The 25048-nt window shown below is 38.3% G+C and overlaps 1 protein-coding gene across 2 annotated transcripts in view; it reads left to right on the plus strand.

Annotated features, from left to right (window-relative positions):
* Positions 1–25048, plus strand: part of LOC100254475 (1,4-alpha-glucan-branching enzyme 2-2, chloroplastic/amyloplastic) — a 44580-nt gene that overhangs the window by 16943 nt on the left and 2589 nt on the right. For both annotated transcript variants that reach the window (XM_010655748.3, XM_010655749.3), the window contains 9 exons: positions 12024–12145; positions 12331–12450; positions 14799–14928; positions 15024–15134; positions 17357–17485; positions 18113–18216; positions 20113–20257; positions 23972–24119; positions 24247–24347. In XM_010655748.3, coding sequence (XP_010654050.1) covers positions 12024–12145; positions 12331–12450; positions 14799–14928; positions 15024–15134; positions 17357–17485; positions 18113–18216; positions 20113–20257; positions 23972–24119; positions 24247–24347 — 1110 coding nt within the window. The remainder of the gene's footprint in view (positions 1–12023; positions 12146–12330; positions 12451–14798; positions 14929–15023; positions 15135–17356; positions 17486–18112; positions 18217–20112; positions 20258–23971; positions 24120–24246; positions 24348–25048) is intronic.

Raw genomic sequence — 25048 nt, forward strand, 5'->3', positions numbered from 1 at the left:
AAAGCATACAGGGAGTATACAAGATGGCTACAGCCTCAAAAAGAAAAAAAAGACCAAAAAGAACTACCTCCCCTTAAGTGGAAGCTATCCACTCCAAAAATCCTATAAGGGAGAAAGACTCCTCTTCTAAATACACTTTGGCCCAATTCCATAAGTTACAGATAAAAGAATTCTTTAATTTCTGAATATTCAACGCACCCCCCCTAAAGGCTAACCTATTCCTCTCCTTTCAAACCGTCCAAAAAATACACAACGGAATGAATTTTCAAATCTTTTTTCTTTTCTTCCCTACAAATGAACCCCTCCAGGAGATTAAGCCTCCTTTACAGTTTCTGGGAGGACCCACTTAACATCTATTAACCCAAAAATAATGTCCCATAGAACTCTAGTCACTATACAGTGTAAAAGAATATGATTTACATTCTCTTCTTCACAACCACACAAAAAGCAACAATTTGGGAGTTGCACCCCTCTTATCTGGAGTCTGTCCAGAGTGAGCACCTTCCCCCACGTAGCCTCCCAAGCAAAAAAACAAACTTTAGTTGGCACCCTATCCACCCATATTCTCCTTGCGGGAAACATTGTGGCATTAGGCTTGTCCAGCAGCCTGTAAGCTTTCTTGACCCTGAAAAGACCATTTTTTCCCTGCCTCCACATAACTGAATCATCCTCCAGGGAAGGCCTATGACCCCTCAAGGTATGGAGCAAATCCCCAACCATATCCAACTCCCAATCATTGAAGTCCCTCACAAAAACCAGATTCCAATCTCCTTGGCCCGAATCTTGGTCCCACATCTCCTCAGTTGTAGCGTCTCTATGCATGGCGAGGACAAAGAGATGATTGAAGCACTGGGACAATAGAGTGTCAGTGCACCAACTATCTTTCCAAAATTTGATTTTGGAACCCTTCCCAACTAGAAAAGCCAAATTTTCCCAGCACCATTCAGATTCTTTCATGATCTCCTTCCAGACCCCTACTCCAGCCACCCCACTAGCCTTCTTTGACCCCCATCCATAATCCTCTTGCCCATATTTCGTAGTGATCACTTGTTTCCAAAGGTTATCTTTTTCACAAGTAAACCTCCAAATCCACTTGCCCAGCAAGGCTTTATTCAGAGTGGCTATTCTCCTTAAGCCTAGCCCTCCCTTGTATTTTTCTGTACAGACCACATCCCATTTAACTAGATGAACTTTCCCCTCCAGGTTTCCTCCCCCCCATAGGAAATCTCTTTGGGTTTTCTCCACTCTTTTAGCAACGGACTTGGGCATTCGGAAAATAGGCATTTGGTATATTGGCATGCTAGCCAAGGTGCTTTTAATAAGAGTGATCCTCCCCCCTTTGGAGATGTATTGTCTTTTCCAAAGCGCATGTCTCCTCCTGACCCTCTCTTCCACTCCATCCCACATAGAAGTAGCCGTATTGGGGACCCCTAAGGGGAGTCCCAAATAATGAGAGGGTAGAGACCCCACCCTGCACCCTAGCTCAGCTGCCATCTCAAGAATCTCCTCCACTTCTCCAACTGGAATGATTTCGCTTTTGGCTAGATTAATTCGAAGACCCGAAGCCGCTTCAAACCAAAAGAGAATCCAGCTTAGATGAGATACTTGTTCTTTGCTTGCTTCACAAAACACGATTGTGTCATCAGCAAAAAATAGGTGGGAGATATTCAAGGAAGTTCTACTACCGCCCCAAATGTTGCATCCTAATAGATATCCCCCCTCCACCGCTCTCCTGATAAGGACGTCCAGAACTTCCATTCCCATAACAAAGAGGTAAGGGGATAGAGGATCCCCTTGACGAAGCCCTCTAGTGCTAGGGAAAAACCCAGCTGGCACTCCATTAACAAGAATAGAGAATTTAGTAGAAGACACGCAGCTCCACATCCATCCCACCCACTTGGTCCCAAAGCCCATTTTTTGAAGGACCTTCATTAAGAACTTCCAATTGATGCTATCATAAGCTTTTTCTATATCCAATTTGCAAATAAGACCCTTTTCTTTTCTCTTCTGCCACGAATCTATCACCTCATTAGCAATTAAGGACGCATCCAAAATTTGTCTTCCCATTACAAAGGCATTCTGAGCAATAGAGACCACTTTACCAATCACTTTTTTGAGCCTATTAGCTAAGATTTTAGCCAAAAGTTTATAGAGCCCCCTCAACAGGCTGATAGGTCTAAAGTCTCCAAGGTCCTCAGCCCCGCTTTTCTTAGGTATAAACACTAAAAAAGTATTGTTGAGGCTCCTAACAAAGGAATTATGCTCATGAAATTCTTTAAACATTTCCATGATCTCCTCTTTGGTAAAATCCCATGTGTTTTGCTAGAAGGCTACAGTAAAACCATCCGGGCCAGGGGCTTTATCCCCACTCATCTCCATCAACGCCGAATAAATTTCAATCTCTGCAAATGGGATTTCCAGACTCTCTGCTTCTTGCTGGCTGATGCAAGCCACCTGAATTCTACCAATATCTGCCTTCCAAACCATATCTTCAGAAAGCATCTGCTGAAACGAATTCACAACTCCTTCTCTCACCTCCTGCTCCTCTACTAGCCACTCCCCATTAACCTTAATTCTGTCCATAGCGTTGTTTCTTCGATGAGCACTTGCCATTCTATGGAAGAACCCCGTGTTTCTATCCCCCTCCTTTAACCAAATCTCCCTTGAGTGTTGTCTCCAATGGGCTTCCTCCAATAGGACCCATTTCTTAAAGGAATCTTTAGCTTCTTTTTTTAATTCAGCTTCCTCCACAGTCAAGTTTCTGTCACTTTCCACCCGATCCCAAAAGTCTACTTGTTGTAAGGCCGAAGCTTTGTTAGTTTCCAGCCTCCCAAAAACCTCTTTGTTCCAAACTTTCAGCTTCTTTTTAATTTCCTTCATTTTAACAGCCAATCTATAGTTAGCGTTGCCCCTGACTTCAATTCCCTGCCACCAGGTTCTAACAATGTCTTTAAACCCCTCAACCTTAAGCCACATATTTTCGAATCTAAACGGAGTTGTGCCTCTTCTTATTCCATCCCCCTCTAACACGATTGGGAAATGATCATAAATTGGCCGAGACAACCTGCTCTGAGTGACTCCACTAAACTGATCTAACCAGGTAGGGGAAACTAAAAATCTGTCTAGTCTTGCCCACGCCTGATTATTAAGACCCCCGTTCCAGGTGAACTCTCTCCCCTGTTGGGACAGGTCCACCAGCTCTAGATCATCCACAACATCTGCAAATCTCCTCATGGCTGAGCTGATTCTTCTCTGGCTGCTCCTTTCTTGTTGAAACAGAGTGATATTGAAATCCCCACCGAGACACCAGGGATCATCCCAAAGACCTCTTGTCGCCCCAAATTCTTCCCACGTACCCTCCCTTTCCACTTTGGTAAAAGGGCCATACACTCCCGTAAAAACCCAAGTAGCCCCATTTTCTATAGTCTTGAATCTACAAGACAATGTGAAATGACCCTTCTCCCAATCCAAAATATCCAAGACCCTCTTGTCCCAGCATATCAAAATGCCACCCGCAGCCCCCTCCGCATTTAGGGCTCTCCAATCTATAAATCTCCCCGTGCCCAGACTTCTCACAATACCCTCCGACATCTCCTGAATCTTGGTTTCCTGAATACACATTAGGTCCACCCTCTGGTTCCTTATGTAGTTCTTAATAATTTTCCTCTTAGAGCTGTCATTAACTCCCCTCACATTCCAACTTATAATCTTCAGCTTCATTGGACAACTATCAACTGATTCCCTTTGCCCTGTGAAGGACCTTTCTGCTTGTTCCCCCCCTCATAATTGACAGAACATTCCAGCCTCTTTAGTTCCCTTTCAAACTTGGACTTCTCCAAAAGTTCTTTGCTGTGAATCTTTTCCCGCCTCTTTCTGATTCTAATAAAAAATTCAATATCTTCTTTTCCAGTCCTTCCATGGAAAATCCCAGAAATTGGCTAAATTTTGCTAAACTACAGTCCTCCCATAGTTCCTCTTTCTCATTTTTGGTATCTTGAGATCCAGAGGCACCGGTATTCCCCTTCTTGCCCTTAACCTTGTCTCTATTTTTGTTGGCCTCTCCCAACTTCCAGGACCCATTCTCATTCTCAACGTTCCCCTCATAGACTGTTAACCATGTTGACTTGTCCCCCCATAATTCCTCCTCTATTCCCCCTGGACGATCGAAAGACTCTTCCTCCGAAGCCTGAACAGAATTAGAAGAGAGAAGAAGAGGTATCCCCATAACCTTTTTTCCTTTAGGATGGGAAATCAGGACATACCTCTGAGCTTCCTCTTCAAGCGCTTGGTCAGTCATTGAGAAGCCATCATCCCTCTGTTTCCTTTTAAGCTCCTCTGGTACCCAGCTCATCAAAGGATCCTCTGGAATGGATCCTTTTCTGGAGATAAAACGGCCCAAAAAACTAGCCTTCTCTTGGGGAGTAGTTGGGCCATCCCTCTCCAATCCTTCCACCTCAACTAAAGGATGGCAGCCCAGTTCAGCAGCCCAACTACTAGATGGGCCTGCCTTTGAATCACCAGCCACCTTTGACTTGTCTTTTAAATTTCGGCCCAAAGGCCCGTCTATCTTAGCCAGGCCAACATCCTTCTCCAACTCTTTAAGACCCATGTTTGGGCCAAGTGAGGTCGACCCAGCCACTCTTCCAACCCAATCTCGGGGCACCAGGCCATGGATCTAGTTCCCGGGCTCTAGGCCCGGCCCATTCTCCTGTAGAAACCTCCCATCGTCTGGCAGGTGCAGTTCCTCGGTTCCCGTGTCTACCAGTTCCTTCCCCACGCGCTTCTCCGCGCGTGAATACATGTCACCCCTAACCTCGTTTCTCCTTCTGTTTTCCACCTCAGAGAAAATCCGTCTCACCACCGGCCTAATCTCCCACCACAGCGCCAAAGAGTAAACCTCCTCCTCTACCTCAATTTCTAACATACTCGGTCTGAAATCACCTCTTATTTTGACCAGTATCCTAGCCCATTGAATCTCCCCCATCGACCTTGTTCGCTCGTCAATTTCAACAAAACCCCCACATTCCTTCCCTATTTTCTTCAGAATCACCGGGCTCCATAGCAAAATTGGCAGGCCGAAAATTTTAACCCAAGCTTCCTGTTCTATCTCCTCCTCTACCCAACAGCCCGTCTTTGGATTCCAGAATTCCAACCCTAAGTGGGTGCCTCCCATCACTCTGCTCCTCGAGGAGACCACACGATGTGCCTCACTTAGGTCTTCAAACTCCAACAATGCCCTACCTCGTTCCAACTTGGCCAGCCCTAACTTGCCTTTTAGGCCCCAAGAATTCACCCAAAGACTTCCCATCCTCTCCAAGTCTTCTTCTTCCTTTTTATTGGGCTTCCAGCTTGCGATGAGGCAGTGCTCCAGCTTTTGTAAATTTCCAGCAATCTCCTCCCTAGTGACCTTCATCTTGATTGCATTTGAGCCTTTCTGACTTGTTCTCATGACTGCTTCTACATACGATTTCACCGGTGTAGCTTTTCCGACAGCCCTTACTTCCTGTAGATCTGTTCTTCTACCAACCAACTCTTCCATTTGACGTATCATCTCCGCCATAGTTGTCCATCCCCTTTTGTCCCTCCTACCTCTCGGTAAAAAAATACAGAACCTTCTTCGTTCTAGATCCACAACCCCCAACCTTAAAAAACCTCCCGCTCTGTTGAAGCCCCGAGCCAATGAATACAACTTTCCTCTTTCTTTCCACTCCTTTTCCCATCTCCCTTCTTTTTAGTCTCGAATACAATGGATTAGCCCCTTCTTGAAAAGCCCTAAGCTTTCCAGCTCTAATCGAACCCATGTCGAGGCCCCCCGCTTCTTCTCCACAATGAGAATTTGACGTTTCCCTTTCCTTTCATCCAGGGCGAGCTCGAAAGTCTTGGATTCCACCGTGAAACTTCGCTTTCGACTCGCCTCTCTGGTCTCATCGTCGTCACCATCGCACGCGCTCTCATTCTCTCTCACGCCCTCTCTCTCTCTCTTGCCCTCTCTCTCACTCTCTCCCATCGTCCCAAACTACCTCAAGTTTGCCCTTTAATAAGAAATGTTGAAAGAGAGAGAGAAAGGAGAAAAACCTTAATTCTCATTCATGTGATGTCTACTTACAATTGAGAGATATATATATACAAGGCTAGGAGTCCTAACTACCATACATGTGACCTATATTAACAAGGAAAGATAATATACTATAAATACATTATATTCAACACTCCCCCTCAAGCTGGAGCATATACGTCATATGCACCAAGCTTGTTACAAATATATTTAATCCTAGGACCTCTGAGAGATTTAGTGAAGATGTCTGCTAGTTGATCATTTGAATTGACAAAACTTGTAGCAACACATCCTGATGCGATCTTCTCTCTAATGAAATGACAGTCAACTTCAATATGCTTGGTCCTTTCATGAAAGACTGGATTGGATGCAATATGTAATGCGGCCTGGTTATCACAGATGAGTTTCATCTGTTCATCCTTTCCAAATCTCAACTCCTGAAGAAGATGTCTCAACCATATGAGTTCACATGTTGCCAAAGCCATAGCTCGATACTCGGCTTCAGCGCTAGATCTGGCCACTACATCTTGTTTCTTACTCTTCCAAGATATTAGATTACCTCCAATAAAAACACAGTACCCTGAAGTGGAACGTCTATCTGTGGGTGAGCCAGCCCAATCTGCATCTGTGTAACCAACAACTTGAGTATGACCTCTGTTCTCGTACAATACACCTTGGCCTGGTGTACTTTTGATATATCGAAGAATACGGATTACGGCATCCCAATGGCTATCACATGGTGACTGTAGGAATTGACTAACAACACTCACAGGAAAAGTAATGGTGAGATAGTTCAATTTACCTACGAGCCGTTGATATCTCCCGGGGTCTCCTAAAGGCTCCCCCTGTCCTGGTACAAGTTTGACATTCGGATCCATAGGTGTGTCTACCGGTTTACAGTCTAACATACCGGTTTCTTCCAGGATGTCTAAAGCATACTTCCTTTGGGAAAGGACCACACCAGAACTGGATTGAGCTATCTCAATTCCCAAGAAATACTTGAGTTTCCCCAAGTCTTTGGTCTGAAAGTGGGTAAAAAGATGTTGCTTTAGTTTCTGAATACCATCCTGATCACTGCCTGTAATGACGATGTCGTCCACATAAACAACCAGATAAATACACTGCCCCAAGGAGTTATGATGATAAAAAACTGAATGGTCTGCTATACTGCGAAGCATGCCAAACTCTTGAACAACAGAACTAAAACGGCTAAACCATGCTCGAGGAGATTGTTTCAAGCCATATAGAGAACGACGTAACCTGCACACTAAACCAGACTCCCCCTGAGCAACAAAACCAGGAGGTTGCTCCATATAAACTTCTTCGGCAAGATCACCATGAAGGAAGGCATTTTTAATATCCAACTGATAAAGAGGCCAAGAACACATAGCAGCCATGGAGAGAAGCAAGCGGACAGAAGCAATCTTGGCAACAGTTGAGAATGTGTCACCATAATCAGAACCATAAACTTGAGTATAGCCTTTAGCAACTAAGCGGGCCTTAAGGCGATCAACCTGACCATCAGGACCAACCTTAACTGCATAGACCCAACGACAACCAACTGTAGATTTACCAGAGGGTAAAACAACAAGATCCCAAGTGCCATTAGAGTGCAGAGCAGCCATTTCATCCACCATTGCCAGTCGCCAGCCTGGATGGGAAAGAGCTTCATGGGTGCTCTTTGGAAGAGAAACAGAGGATATAGCAGAAACAAAAGCAGAATAGGGTGAAGATAATCGATGATAACTCAAAAAATTGTAAATAGGATGAGGATTACGAGTAGAGCGAGTACCTTTCCGAACAGCAATGGGTAAGTCATTAGGAGAAGGCAGAGCCGGGGCAGGTGAAGCCGAAGGGATAGGAAGTGAGTCAGCAGGTGCCTCAGGAAAAGGAAGAGGAGCAACGACACGAGGGCGACGATGATAAACCTGAAGTGGTCGAGGGGGCATAGCATCAGGTGGGGAGACAATGGGAATGGGCAAGACTTCAGAAACAGGAAGAGACTCAGAAGTGGTGGAAAAGAATGGTGAGTCCTCAAAGAAGGTGACATCAGCGAGATAAAGTATCGATGAGTCTCAAGGGAATAACAACGATAACCCTTCTGAAGTCTGGAATATCCCAAGAAGAGGCACTTCATGGCTTTGGCGGAAAGCTTGTCCTGTCCAGGAGTGAGAATATGAACAAAGCAAGTACAACCAAAGACACGAGGAGGAAGGAAATAAAGTGGTTGGTCAGGGAAAAGAAGGGAGTGAGGAATCTGATCGTGTAAGACAGAGGAGGGCATACGATTAATCAAATAACAAGCGGTAAGAACAGCGTCCCCCCAAAAACGAAAAGGAACGTGACTATGGAGGAGGAGAGTACGAGCTGTCTCAACAAGATGTCGATTCTTGCGTTCAGCTACCCCATTTTGTTGAGGAGTATGAGCACAAGAAGACTGATGAAGAATCCCATGATGAGACATAAACGAAGTAAATTGGGCTGAAAAATATTCCCTGGCATTGTCACTGTGTAACACACGAATAGAAATATTGAATTGAGTTTGGATTTCAGTATAAAATTTATGGAAAATAGAGAATAACTCAGCTCGATTTTTCATTAAAAATAACCAAGTACATCGAGAATAGTCATCAATGAAAGTGACAAAATATTGAAATCCTAAAGTAGACGCAGTCCGACAAGGACCCCAAACATCAGTGTGGACAAGCTCAAAAGGAGACTTTGCCCGATTATTCAAACGCTTTGGGAACGAGACACGAGTATGTTTCCCAAGCTGACATGACTCACACGGAAGCGACGACAAAGTGGAAAAACGAGGAACCATCTTCTGGAACTTGGAGAGACTAGGGTGGCCCAGACGATTGTGAATGAGGAGAGGAGCATCAGTGGAAATGCAAACTGCAGGAGATGAATCTGAGGTGAGGTGATAGAGGCCTTGAGACTCACGTCCTATGCCAATCGTCTTCCCCGTACTCCGGTCCTGCAAGGTCACAAATTTATCAGAAAAGGTAATAGAATAATTAAGAGTACGAGTGATTTTGCTGATGGAAATAAGATTAAAAGGACATTCAGGAGTATAAAGGACAGAAGTGAGAGGTAGAGAAGGCAGAGGAAGGGCCAAACCAATACCTTTAGCCACAGTTTGAGAACCATTAGCTAAGGTAACAGTAGGTAAATCAGAGGTAGTAGTAATAGAGGAGAAAAGATCCTTATTACCAGATAGGTGATCAGATGCTCCAGAATCTAGAATCCAGGGTCCAAGAGAAGATGTGTGGGTAAGGCAGGCAGAGGCATTACCAGGTTGGGCAACAGAGGCAATAGAAGCCTGAGATGTCTGAGATGCGGAGGAGCTCAGAGGCTGAGGCAGCGGAGAATCAGAGGACTGGGCCATATGGGCAGTGCGAGGAGGTCTTCCATGTAACTGATAGCAACGATCGCGAGTGTGGCCAAGTTTATTGCAATAGGTGCAATGAGGACGTTGGCCTCTACCTCGGGTACCACTGCGTCCTCCTCGAGAGGTAGTTTGAGAAACTAACACAGAAGAATCTGAAGCGCTATCAGATGGCAAAGTCTGAGTGGACGAGATACGGAGGAGGCGAGCAAACACATCATCCAAGGATGGAACTGATGAACTACCAAGAATCTGATCACGAATAGGCTCAAGATCCGGACGAAGGCCAATAAGAGTAAGGACCATGAAGAACTTGTCAAGCTGTGTTTGTTGAGCCCCAACATCAGGAGTAAGAGGCATCACAGTCAAGAACTGCTCCTTAAGAGAGGCAATCTGACCAATATAAGTAGATAGATTCAAGTCTTGTTGGCTGAGATGGACAATAGCAGAAGCCACCTTATAAAGACACTGGATATCATTCGTGTATAATCCTTTGGCCTGAGTCCAAAATTTAAAACAAGTTTTATAGGCCTGAAGATGAAGAAGAATCCGAGGATCAACCGATTGCCATAATACACTACATAACTGTGCATCTATCTTCCTCCACTGTACGCGGTCAACCTCAGGGATATCTGCCTCCTGGGTAACCAAGTGATCCTCATATCTTTGACCCATAAACCAAAGTTCAACAGAGGCAGACTAGGAAAGATAATTTTCACTGCCAACCAATTTCTCTGAGGTAATCATAGGAGATCCAGAGATAACAGAGGTAAAGATCTGATTTTTGGTGGTCATATTCACGTATTTGGATCGAAGAGAGCCCTAATACGGCTTCAGATTGCAGCGTGGCACCACCGAAAAAGGGAGACGACCTCAGATCGCGACGTGGTACCACCAGAAAGGTAGAAGAACACTTCCCAAGGCACGTGCAGGGATTGGGGTGGAGAGAAAGTAGCCGGAACTTCGCCGGAAAGGCTGTTTGGAGGGCTGACGGAGACAAAAATCCCCAAAAGAGGTACGTGCAGGGCTCGGATGGGAGAACCAGGTAGGTAGGGATGCTGGTCGGCGGCAGGCGAGGCTGGAGGAGGCGCGTCGCCGGAAAAGGCCTCACGCGCCGGCGAGTGAGATGCAGTCGCCGGCCGGAAAATGGCGCGTGGACGGCGCGTGGATCCTCTTTTGATGCCGGTGCCTTCACAAAAGTTGGAGATCTCCTCCAGGCGCTCCTTCTGGTTTGGTCAGTGTCGGAAAAATAGGTCGCCGGAAAAGTTCGCCGGAAAATTTCGCCGGCGGTGAGTGGTTTCTAACGATGATCCGACTGACCGGAAAGTGTTGGGAGATGGGGAGGGTGACCGGAAAGAAACACAGTCACCGGAAGGTTTCCCGGAGTTGATGACACGGGAAACAGGAAAGAATTAGGTTTTCTTCCTTGGCTCTGATACCATGTTGAAAGAGAGAGAGAAAGGAGAAAAACCTTAATTCTCATTCATGTGATGTCTACTTACAATTGAGAGATATATATATACAAGGCTAGGAGTCCTAACTACCATATATGTGACCTATATTAACAAGGAAAGATAATATACTATAAATACATTATATTCAACAAGAAACATAATATGATATTGGTGTTTGGTGCATTTGTTGAGATGATATGATTGTTCTCTCACTCATATAATTCAATTGTTTGGGCACTTAAAAGAAGAGTATGCATATGCATGGAAAACACATGTATTGGCTTCCTATTATAGAGCCTATTGTAGAGTTATTACTTTCTTCGTTAGTTTCCTCTCTATAGGTCCAGAAATTTCTTGGGTTTTTGTGTGTTTCCTGCTCCCTCACAGTGTTAAGACTCATACAAATAGAAACTTGAAACAAATTGTAGCCCGATTTAAGAGTTTGAAGTTCCATTCTCTCAAAGATTCTACAATATGCTCTTTGACACAGACGCATTCACAATTAAAGTAAGAAAAACAAAGTTTTGTGTTTGCAAGAAGGAAACTTGTTGGTTTTTCACATCAATATGCCAACTTTTTGGTTTTTCTCCAACTAATGACAGAATTTTCTTAGTATGTTCTAAGATTATCTATCTTTTGTTAGAAGTTTCTGATAAAATGACCAAGCCACTTTGGTTTTGGTTCTTGTACTGTCAACAAGTCGATTAGTTGTACTATATGTACCTTTTATCATCTTAATGAGTTCTTCTCTATCTGCTCTTATATATTAAGCATCATTTTATAATGTAACAGATATAAGAAATATCTGTGACTTGTGAATATGTCCTCCTTTTAAGTAACTGTGTCAAACTTCCAGTTTTTCTAAACTGTTAACATTATTACATGTAATAATGGCCAAGTTGTAAGGGATTGAGCTAGGGATGTGTGAGATTCCAGGTTGGAGTCCCAGCAAGGATAAAAGAAGAAAAAGGGGAAGAAGAAAAATTACCAATAAAAGAAAAAAAAAACTCATCAATCAATCAAATTGGAAAAATTTAAATATCCACCCTACCCCTCATCCTTATGCTTTCAATTATGCATAGAATTTTTTAATACTCATTTTACTGTTGACTTTGAGATGTAGGAGCCAGTAGTCAACACATATGCCAACTTTAGAGATGATGTGCTACCTCGCATCAAAAGGCTTGGTTATAATGCTGTCCAGATAATGGCAATTCAGGAGCATTCCTATTATGGCAGCTTTGGGTAATTCTTTTTCCAGTATAAACTTTGATTTATTGGTGTCTTATGTGTTCATGTTTGTCAAAATGCTTGCTTTCATGGTTTCGCCTCTTCTTTTAGTAGATAGATCAGGCATTATTTTTTTTTTTTAATTGGGTTTTTTCTTTACTTTTAACTGAAGATTCCAAATTCTCATTTATTTTACACAGGTACCATGTCACAAACTTTTTTGCACCCAGTAGTCGCTGTGGAACTCCTGATGATCTTAAGTCTTTGATAGATAAAGCTCATGAGCTAGGTTTGCTTGTTCTCATGGATATTGTGCATAGGTAATGACTAATTTTTTAGATGCAAATTATTGGAATAATTTGTCAAGCACTTGATATTGGTTTTCAAGAAATATATCCTTTAGAGGAGTTTCTATAGTAAGCTGCCTTAAGCAAAAGTTATTAGAATTGAACTTGTGATATGGGTTTGATGCTCCTTTTGAAAATAGAATTATATAAATTTTTTACATAAGACATCTGTAGGGTTATGACCAAGTTTTTATGATTTGATTTATAGAGTCTAGGAAAGTGAAATTTTCAATTCAGTGGGCTGGTCTATGAAGAATTATCAGACACCGCATCAATGATGACAATCTGTAACTGTACACATCTAATTGTTGGCTTTTGTTCCCAAAGGTACAAAGGCGGGAGCATCTCATGTAGATTTTCTGGCTGTTAGAGCTTCTTTGGCTGATTTTCTGGCAATAGAAATCTGCAATAAATGGTCGTCAGGGTGTCCTTAGGAGGGAAATGGGCAATTAGAAATCAGGATGGAAATATACAGATTGATTTAACTTGGAAAAAATGTTGATAAATTAAGTGAAAACACTTATTAAATAAATAAAAACACTTAGATGCATAACATGATCTAATAGTTAACCTAAATTTCAGATAATTATGAGATAAAAAAAAAAAAGAAAAAGATAAAAAGCACTTAAAAACCTTAAAAGTGAGTACTGAACATCATGGTAGCCATTTCTAGACGTGCTTCTTAATTAATAGATCATTTAGATGATCAAGGGCACAAAACAAGTGGTGCAACCCAAAGACATCTTAGAGAGCGTAAGAAATAAAACAACCAATAGTAAGTTGTAGGAAACAATGCGGGTACATATGTTCAAGAATCCAAGACTCAGGAGTGCAAACAACCCAGAAGTTGAAATTTAAGCATGTGCACAGCAAAAGTTGTCTTCTTTCCACTTAGGCTTTCACCTAAATATAAACCTCCCATGCCATTCTGAAATCAAGTGTTCAGCTTTCCTTGGAAGCACTCACATAACCCCAAGTTGAAAAGGAAACAACCATTAGTGTGTTGCTACTCAACAATGTAACTAGCGTTGAACTGACTCTGCATCCTCTTATACATGCTGCACCTGTTAGAATGTCAGTTCTGTCTTTTTTACTCAATGGCTTAATGTGAGATCCTATCCCAGTCACTATCCATATAAGGAAAGTGACCTTGGTGGAACTCCTTTGAGGAAAAAAAACCCTTTCATACTTTCTCCAACAAATTATAAAAAACAGTCATTATGAACTTCTTACCCTTGGTCCAAACCCAGACTTCCCCACCTTGACTCCATAGATCCTACTCAGCAGCTCTTGCATTAACCACCTGAAAAGTTCAATGAAGCAAAGATTCCAAAAAAAGTTAGTCCTACCTCGCACACATATACTCCACCACTGTAGCTGCTTTATTTCTTGCTATGGCAAAAAGGACTGGGAAAATCCTCTTTTGAGCGACTCTCCTTGCACCACATATCTGGCAAAAACCTAATCTTGCTATGGAAAAAAGATGGGTGAAATCCTTCTTCACACCATTCCTAGATTTTATTTCTAAAATTACTCCTTTGTCTTGGGTTTAAGTGCTGGAAACGATCAGTGAGACTCTTTTTCTTTTCAAGAAGTAAAATTTACCAAAATAAATTTGAACAGCTTCATATGGCTTTCAGTGTTTTGCCACGGTATTTTCTTTTCATGAAATACTTTTATGTTTGAGTGATTTTATAAGCATGAAAATTACCTATCAAAAAAAAAAAAAGATTTATAAGCATGAAAAGATTTCTCATTGCTGATCTGTGAATCACCCCTTGTCACTTGTGGATGATCAACCATGTTAGGTAGGAATAGTAGCTGCAAATAATAACAATTATATGAGAATTGCTTTGAGGCTTCCCATATGTCATAGACCTACTCTAATGATTATCCTACTTTATTGATTATTTTTCTAATAAGTGGTGTCAACCTCCTCTTATCAGGGCTAACATTAGAAACAAAATGGAAAAGAAAAAAGTTTAGTGGTTTCACTGTTCAGTGATCTTGCTGCTTGCCTGGAACCTGATAGAATATACTGATAATTGCTTTTTGAATGGTCATTTGATTGAAATTTATAGTCCAATAATAAAAAACCATTGATGCCTACAATCTTGATGGGAATTCTAGCAGCAGTTTGTTCTATGTATTGTGAAACAAACGTTGGGTGAGTTTTGATCAGCTTCACGAAAAGAGGATTTTCTCAAATGCTGATCCTTTTTATGTTTTTTCAAGGATCTTTTGGTAGAAGATTCAATCAATTCTCTTTTCTTGGTAATATTTCCCATCTATTTACTAACTCCAAATATTTTGTGCACCAGCCACGCATCAAATAATGTGCTAGATGGGCTAAACAGGTTTGATGGAACTGATAGTCACTATTTCCATTCTGGATCAAGGGGTTACCACTGGATGTGGGATTCTCGCCTTTTTAATTACGGAAGCTGGGAAGTATGTGCTTTGATGCCAAAGTTCAAGAAATAGTGTTTTGCCCTTTATGCTCTTATTGTTTTTTGTTGTAGGGATTAATTGTCTCTTTGTTTTAGGTACTGAGATTCCTTCTTTCAAATGCAAGATGGTGGCTAGATGAGTACAAGTTTGACGGGTTCAGATTTGATGGTGTGACTTCCATGATGTACACACACCATGGATTGCAGGTGTTATCTATGTGCTTTGAGAAACATACCTATATGCTTCTTGGTGTGGTATAATAACTTGATAGCATGTGCAAAATTCTCTTAAGAGGGAGGGTTTCTCCTCAAGGAAATACACTTATGTGCTTACTTGTGTCAAGAAGCATGTAGTTGTGAGGAGGGCTTCTCCTTTATCTTCTTTCGACCTTTCAAGGGAGAGAATATCTCTTGTCTAGGTCCATGCACCATTTCCTTGGTAGCTTGTCTTATTGGTTAATAAGATTCTATGGTACCAAGAGAGAGGAATCCTTAACAGAGCAATTTGTACCTAGGTCTAGGTACCTTTGCTTCAATAACTTGTCTACTAGGTGATAAGAGTCTTCAATAGCAAGAGAAGGGATCCATTCTATAATAAAAAATTAGAAATTTATCTTAAGTTATGATATTTGTAATGTTGACTCTTAAGTATGTCATAGACATCTAAGCTATGAGCTATGGGCATAGACAAAAGTGTTGCTTGTTTACACAACTTTAAGGTTATGTTTGGTTCCCAAAAAAATTAAAGGAAAATGCAAGGGAAAGAAAATAGAGGGGAAAAATAGAAGGAAAGAAAAAGTGAAAAAAAAGGAAAAATATATTTAAAATCAATAAGTTATTTTTATATTCTACTTCAAACTCATTTAATTTATTTTAACTTTTCCATATAAAGATTACATAATTTGAAAACACATAAGTTTCTAATTAATTTTAATTATATTTGATTTTCTTTGGCATTTTCCATGGGACAACTAAACATGAGAAAATCGTTTTTTTTAGCATTTTTTTTTCTTTCCTTAGTACTTTATGGGAACCAAACATAGCCTAAGATTTTTGACGAACTTCGGAGAATCTTGACACAAGGACACAACTACTTGTATGTTTGAGTGAATTTATTATTTGAGGCACATTTACTTATGCTTTAGAGTGTAAAAATTTTAAATAATGGACAAAGTAAGAGCTTTATTATAATTTGTACAAAATATAATGTACTTGTTTTTTACTTTTTCTTGTATGTTCTTTACATTGTTGAATTGAGCAATGTTTTAGAAGCCTAAGGTAGTGTTTATGTGTTTTTAATAAATTAAATGAGGTGTAAACGTCAAAGTGGAACAAGGTGTAAGCCTTAACTTTAAAAATAAATAAGTAAACAATAACAAATAAAAAAATAAAAAAATAAAAAATTCTTAAAAATCGGAAAAACACTAATAACATAAAATTTAATAATAGTAAAATAATATGATTCATAATTACCAAATTAATTATATGTCATTGTCAAGAATTCTAATTTAGTTCATTTTTCTCTCTTCTAAATCCAATTCTCTTTCATGTCTTCATTAAATAATCTTCAGCACTATCATCACCAGTGGTGGATTTAGCTAGGGCTTAGAGGGGGCACAGCCACCCCCTGAAAAATAAAAAAATTATCATGCAAAAAATAGAAACTAACCACCTAATAAGCCAAATATTGCTTTTTGACTTACATTTTGCCCTCCCCCCACATAAAGTAATCTCTCTCATATTGCTCCCCCTGAATCTTTTTTCTAGCTCCGCCCCTGATCATCACTGTCATTAGTAGGACCCTCCATTGGGTCATCATCATATCTAGTTGCTCTATTATTGATCTTTTAATTTAAATTACCTATTATGCCTACAAAAAAAAATAAAAAATAAAAATGAAAATACAGAAAAAAAAGTTTTTAAATAATTGTAAAAATTGATTTTTAAATAACACGATGATTTATTTAATTAAAGGTTGATTTTTATATCCAATTAAAGAAAGTTGTTTAAACTTTTAACGGCCCTATTTTAGTCATTACATATTATGGTGACATCACTTAAATGTTATTTTCGAACCTCTCATCAGGTTTGCAATCATGTTTTACCAAATACTCAATTGTTTCTTGTTACAATTGATTTTTCTTTCAGCACATCAAGTGATTTTCCTAAAAGCTGCTACAATACCAAACAAGCCTTAGTATGCCATAAAGATTAATGCTTGTTGTTTGATGTTTCTGATTTTTAAAAATATTGATTGAAATATCTATTGGTATTCATGGATGTTGATATGGATATATTGATGGATATTCCATTATTATAGTTGATACCCTGTTACTTGGGTTGCTGAGGTTGCGTTCTATATGAATATTTGATTCTATGTTCTACTGCAGCCTGGGTCTTACAGCATTTATTTATGTGCTTGCTGTTAGGTAGAATTTACTGGAAACTACAACGAATATTTTGGATATGCTACCGATGTAGATGCCATGGTTTATCTAATGCTCGTTAATGATCTTATTCATGGGCTCTTCCCTGAGGCTGTTACTATTGGTGAAGATGTACGTATTGTTCAAAGCACCTGAAACTTGTCTTTGGCTCCTTGATTTTTCAAGACCTTGCACATCTCTCTACAGAATCTAGAATCTCATGTTAGGATCCTCTGGTATAACAAACTAAAATGAACTCTTATTCGGATTGAATTCACAGATGTTGTTGCATAAACTACATACCTAATATTCTATTAATGGGCACCCTTGAATGCATCGCACCCCAGGGTTATTGAAATCCAGTGCTGGAATTAGGATGAGACTGCATATCAATTTTTTATTTCAATAACCCCTCATTTGGAGTGCATTCAATGGGTCAATGAGGAAATTAAGTGGAAGAGAGTTAATACAGAGGAGCCAAACTTTAAACCTTCTCATCCTTTTTTAAAAGGGGAGGGAAAAGAAAGAGAAAAAGGGAAAGGAAAATAGAAAAAAAGTCATGGTGGTTGTGGACTGTTATTTATTTTATTGAGATAGGGGTTTTGGTTGTTTAAGGAAAAAGTTGACATGAAATAAAAAGGGAAAATAAGAACATGAAATAAAATAGTGATTTTTTTCTAATGCACTAAGAATCTGTCTATGGATGCTAATCCAAGGAATTGGTTTTCTGTTTATGATGCAATTATTTCCATTTTGCAGGTGAGCGGAATGCCAGCATTCTGTATTCCTGTTCAAGATGGTGGTGTGGGATTTGATTATCGCTTACATATGGCCATTGCTGATAAATGGATTGAGCTTCTTAAGTAGGCCTCTGAAAACTCATTGTCTTCTTTCTTCTTCCCCTCTTCATCTTTTTATTTTCTAGCCTCAAATTAAATTCAGGTTGAGCAGTGTGAAGATGAATCTCACCTATGGATAACACCTAGAGGGGTGAAGGGTGGGATAAGTGAATGGGTGTTTTTAAAACAAGTAGAGATAGCATCTCATACATGCTTATAATTCCCCTGTTTTTCCTTTATAAATTGATCTTCTTTTTCTTTCAATCCTATGAACAAACAAGCAAATCACAAGCAACAATGGATGCACCAACACTCTCCCAAACAAGTTATTCAATGCAAGTCACATGCAAATGAAACGACCCTCCCCAAACATCATATATAAGACATCGCATCAACACAAACACTCATTTTCACATGCCCCTGGACATATATATATATTGTTCTTTCAAAGCTCCAATAACAAATATCAGCTCATGGTTCAATTAAACATTCAATATAACTTAATGAAAATATCATAAGCTAATGAAAAGCTAATCAAAAGACGATAAAATAGAGAGACAATGACACCAATTTTTTAACATGGAGAAACTTCGAAGAGAAAAAAAAAAAAAAATATGGATTTCAAGCAATTAAATAATCTACTATGAAGAAAAATTAGCTAAGTGCAAGGTTTTACCTAACCAAAGCCTTCTATCCTCTCCTAAACCAGTTGCCTAGAACCTTCGAGCTCCAGCTTCCACCTTTCTTCTTTCGGAAAATACTTGAAATCCACTAAGCTTTGATCTCGGCCTCTTCTTGAGTCCACACAAGAAGAAACTTGGGTTTTACCCTAAATATGTTGAATATGAGAGCACGAATGAACAACTCAATGGATCAAACCCATTTGGAATAAAAATTTCTCACTCAAAAATTGATTTTCAACTCAAACCCAAGCGATTTTCTCTCAAGGCAAACACTCCTCAATTTGGTAAGGGCAAGTGTCCAAGGAAGGATTTGAAGAGTGTGAGCTAAGAGACACAATGGGAATTTTGACCTGGAATTGCCAATACACAAATACGTTGACACAATGTTTTATTATTTAACAAAATGATACCTTAGAAGTAGTAACTTTTTATAGTCCTATTGAAATAGGTATATTAAAGTTTGCAAACATAGTTCTAGAAGGATAAGATAATGATTTAGGTTCATCATGGCCTTCAACCTTAATAGATTTTATTGAATGGGTGTGTATGCATTAAGGAAGAGGGTTTTTTTTGTGCTCTCTTAGTGGTTTGGGTTCTTTTGTAAGGGGGTGAGTTGTTCTTCTCTGTATCTATTTGAGTCGCTTCTTTAGCACCTCTTTTGCAATATACATATTTTCTTACTGATAAAAAAAAAGAAAAATGATTTAGGTTCATCATTTATATAAAACTCAAATTCTAAAGAAAAATGAAATATAAGACAATAGAAAAAGTAATAAAGTATATTCTATTTTATATTGCATCAGCTAGGGCAATTCTGAATGTGAAAAAGTTAATGAAAAGGTTTCTAAAAACTTGTGATTCATAAAAATGTTTAGTGAAGTTCCTGTTCAAAAGATTAAAATTCAAAAGAAAACAATTCTACTTTTAGTAGTAATTCTAGAATTCTCTATTTGTGTTTTATGTATTTTACTCTCATCTTGGGTAGAAAAACAAACAACCTGTGATCAGTTCCGGTTTCTATGTTCCTATTCTGATTGTTTCTGGTCAAACATATAATAGTTACTAGGCTATTGTCTTTTAAAGTCAATAATTCATGCTGCTGTGATAGGTGATGTTAGAAGCACATTGCACGATGGATTTGGTATACCAGGTCAAGAAAGAGTTGTTTTACCATAGTTTATTAATTTTTTCCTTCATGTTATTATAATTCATTTCACATGCAAATGCTATGATGCAGGAAACCTGATGAATATTGGAAAATGGGTGACATTATTCACACGCTCACCAATAGAAGGTGGTTGGAAAAATGTGTTGCTTATGCTGAAAGTCATGACCAAGCTCTAGTTGGTGACAAAACCATTGCATTTTGGTTAATGGACAAGGTTATACAAGTTCTTACTAATAATATAAGGAAAGATCTCATCTATATTGTGCATATCACCGACCATAGAATATGCATAAACATGTCTCAAAAATATCAAAATCAGATATGTTTCATTTTATAGTTTAGAAGTAAGATCTTTTGCATACATTTGTTTGACATATTTTTGCTCCTGTGGTCGTTACTGACTTGTGTTCATCCATATTAGCAGGTTACTCTTAATGTCGTTTTCATTAACAAATTAACACCATTTGTGCAACATTTTACTCTGTAGAGTTCGCAACTCAGTGGGAAAATTTTAATGCATGCATATTAATTTATGTTTTTCTTGAATTGGTATAACTTTTTTTCATGAGCGTGTTGCTGTAATTTGGAGGTACATAATTTTAGTTTCAATAAAAAACCTTGAGATGGATATTTTGTTAGTTACCAAACAGCTTGATCCTTTACTACTAATGTGTGTTGGATCAAGTGTGCAACTCAAGAAACATATATGCATGGTAGAATTTTTTATTTTTTATTATTTATTTATTTATTTATGAGGCTAATGCTAGAATTTGGAGGGATATGTCTACTTTCAACCAGGATGCTTAAGATGAGTATTTACTTAACGGCTCAATCCAGTTCCACTCGTGCACTCAATCAAGTGTGCAACTCTTGAAACATGTATGAACGATAATGTAGCCTTTTCAGTCAAGATATTTAAGGCAAATATTTACTCACCACAGCTTGATCCAGTACCACTTATGTGCCCTGGATCAATTGTGCAACTCTTGGGACATATATGCAGAATAATGTAGCCTATTTTGGAAATGCATATGGTTAAATTAATATTAATACTTCCATCTGACATAAGTACAAAGTTGGGATTAGAAGAATCTGAGTTTTGTCATTTAAACTTTAAAAAATACAAGGATTCAGACACTACCATCATATACTTTAATTGCATGTCTCATGTTGACAGCCATGTCTTTTACACGGTTCATTCCTACATGGAATGTAATGGGGGGTAGGGGGATTGAATAGGTAGATTAGAAGAAAATTTGTTACACTGCATTTAGTTTGTGACACAAATAAAGGTTTTTTTTGGTCTTAATGGGGTTGTTTATGTCAGCACCATGGTGCACATGCTGCCCTTTGTTGACCTGTCAATGCAGTGTTAGAGGAATCCGAAAACTTGTTTTATTCTGAAATCTAGAAACTATAGTAGAGGTAGATTGCAAGCAAAAAAAATAAATTTACACTCTATATGGTTTGTGATTCAAATAGAGAAGGAAAAGGAAAAGAAAAGAGAGGAGGGGAAGAAAAAAGAAAAGAACGCTATGGTAGTTTCCTTACTTTAAAATGTTATACAAAGAAAGAAATGGAAGAAAAGTGAGGAAAAGCCTTAGGCATCTTTGTTACTTTGCTAGGCAGTGTCAATGTCTTTCATGATATACTAGTTAGTTATTTGCTCCATTTAGTGAAGTGATGTACCCAAAATCACCCTTATGTTTTCACTCTAAATATCTAGACTTTGAGGTATTTTGATGGTGGAAAAAAAATTCTTCTTATATCATTTTTTTTTTTTGTTCTCATTAAAAAAAATTCCGTGGACACTTTCAAAATCTTTCTTTTCTTCCTTGCAAAAAAGAGTGGTAATCTTTATAAACACAACTTCTGAAAATTTGTGCTCTTATGCATTTACTTTTTCTAAATTAAAAACAAATTGAGGAACAGTGTGGAAAACACCCAATGAAGACCAAAAGAAAAAGGAAGAATGTTCAACAAAAGTAGTTTTGTAATTTTAGCATTTCATAGTTTTAGTTGGAACCCTTTTTTTTTTTTCTTTACTTTATTAGAATTGGTTTGGAAATAGAGTCTTAGTCTTATTAGGGAAAGGAGTTCCATGAGTCTATATATACCTATGTAGTTGTTTTTTTGTTGATAATATTTATTGAGAATTGAGTAGCTATTATTAAGGCTTGGTTGCCTTTCCCTTGGTGAGATTGTTTAGAAAGCCCTAGGTGTGATTTTCTAGGGTTTTTTTTTTTTATGATTACCAAGGATATATCTTTTCTTTTCTTTATCTTCTTTGATTTCTTATCTTATTATTCAATAAAGAAAAACTTCTATAGTGCTGGAACTTTTTACAATCTTGCATCACAAATACGTTCATCTCATTGAATTTTGTGAGTACAAAGAAGTTAAAAAGGAAACCAAAACAAAAACAAAGTATATTCCAAAACTGCAGTACACAACCTAGATGGGTAAAGAGACCCTTACAAAGGATATCAATTGCTTGGCCTTTTGGAATAATAGAGTCAACCTCAATATCAAAAGGTGAAAGGCTTAAAGCTTAATCCTACAAGACTCGCTGAAAAGCTTGCATCTTTGCCTCAATAACTATGCATTCTCTTGCCAATTTAGAAAAAGCTCTTAGCATTATACCACAGTGATCTTTAAATACTCTTTTAAACCTAAGCTATCTCAAGTTACATGAATACTTGTCTTTAGCTAAAAGGAATCTATTGGAGGCAAAATCCATTCAGGTTGAGTTTCCTTGCTTAACCTCTTGAAAATCTACAAATAAGAGTCCAATCTGCTTCAACAAGCTCAAAAGGATACCTACAAAGGAATTAGTTGATGAGAACTTAGATCTATAAATGAGATTTTTGTCTTGCATTGACAAGTCAAAAGGGTATTCACAAACACATGGGTGACCGAGTTCCACAAAGAACTATAAAAATAAGTTGAGTCCTAATTATAAAAATAAAAATAAAAAAAGGTTGAGTCCCGTATACCCGTTAAACTTCCACTTGTCTTAAGCATCATGGCATTCATCTCCCACAAAATAGTTCAACCAAAGTGAGGCCAGCCACACACCAGAGAATTTGGCATTCTCAAAGGCCACCAATACCCTTTAATGAAATATTATCACTATTGTCACACTTCTTGATTTTAGAGAAGGGGAGGAGGAGCCAGAGTCCCAAACATATCATTGGTATTAATTTTCTTATTTTATTCAAATCACTAGAAGGCCTTCATCCTAAGACTTGAGTTCTGGTAGGAAAAACATCCAATTAGTAGAAGAAGCTGAAAAAGAATTGGCTTAGAATATCATGGTTGTTAAAAACTTATAATACACGATGAAATATAACAATATGATAACCTTTTTATGGACATCAATACGTATGGTAATTCGTATCTTATCTTAAAGTGTATCTTATGATATATATACGATACATGATATAACAATACAACGATACATACATATTTAACTATTTTCCATAATTTTTAAGAAAAATCAAATTGAGGTTTTTCTTTTTTTTTTTTTGGTTAAAAAAGTTTATTATATTAATTGTTTAAAATGTATTAAAAGATTAGAAATTGATCATTAAAAGGAGAAATGGGTAAAATAATTTTTCAAGGTAAGTACTTGGGTGTTTTGTTTCTAAGGTAGACATGCTCAATGCATAACTATTCTGGAACATCCACATATTGACTATGGTTCCTTAGAAAGTAAATTGACTTCATCTTGAACAGGACATTCATTCTTGTATTTGTACTATATATTTTTCTGGTTTGCTGCTTTTCTTTTCTTATTTTTATTTTTTCTGTACCTGCTGTCTGTAATGGTCAAGATAGTTACAGTGTGTTTATGCTACCAAAAGTGCATATGACAGGCCTATATATTTTGACATTTTAATCTTATATTATGGAATTTATTTTTCAGGATATGTATGAATTCATGGCTTTGGATAGGCCAACAACTCCTGCTATAGATCGTGGAATAGCATTACACAAAATGATCAGACTTATTACCATGGGCTTAGGGGGAGAAGGATACCTGAATTTCATGGGAAACGAATTTGGACATCCTGGTAAAAGAATAAAGTCAATTATTTTATTTGCATTCCCAAAGTAATGATTCTTGCTAGTGTTTATATCATTCGAAATATATTTTTGAATCAGTTGTGATTATTTATCCTACGTTATTTCTTTTATCAGAGTGGATAGATTTTCCAAGGGGTGATCAACATCTTCCTAATGGCAAAAGAATTCTTGGGAACAATTTCAGTTTTGATAAATGCCGGCGCCGGTTTGATCTAGTAAGTTTCTGCCATAAGCTTTTATTACTAAGTCAGTGTTCGGGAGAGCATGCTAATCCTGTGGGTTCACTTGAATTTGTGCATCATCCTCTCTGGCCTATAGTTTTGAATAAGGGGATTGGACTTTGTTGTCATCTTTTAGTAGATAATATTTTATTTTCATTTTAGAATTATATATTCAGTGTCAAAGGATAGAGCGAATTGTGCACTGGATAGACCTGAAATTAATATCAGATCAATAATAATTTTGAAGTTCCCTTTGTGTGTGTTCTTTGTTTGAAGGACTCAATTAAAGAAGCAACAAAAATTATCAGAACATTCAATTATGACAAATAGGATCAGTAAGAGGAGAATCAACTGTTTAAAATATAGTGAGAAGAGATGGGCTGCCATTTTTTAACCTGAAGGTATTGTTTCAGTTGTGGTTTTTTAATGTTAAAGAGAATTGAATGTTCGAGTATGAGAAACGATATCGAAAATCCTGTAATTCCTGTTTGCATCCTAAACAACTAAGAATTAATGTTTCCGTTTTTGTAAACTTGAACCCTGTCAGTGAATGAGTTTTTGTTGTAAAATTGTCTGGAAAATTTATAGCACTAAGTTCCTCTAAGCTAGTGGAAATTTAATGACAAGATTGCACTTTCAAAAGCTGAAAATTTGAGAGTAGCATGGCCTTCGTCCATGTTGGTTTCATTTTAAAT

This window comes from Vitis vinifera, chromosome 8, assembly GCF_030704535.1.
Source record: "Vitis vinifera cultivar Pinot Noir 40024 chromosome 8, ASM3070453v1".
NCBI classification, from domain to species: Eukaryota; Viridiplantae; Streptophyta; class Magnoliopsida; order Vitales; family Vitaceae; genus Vitis; species Vitis vinifera.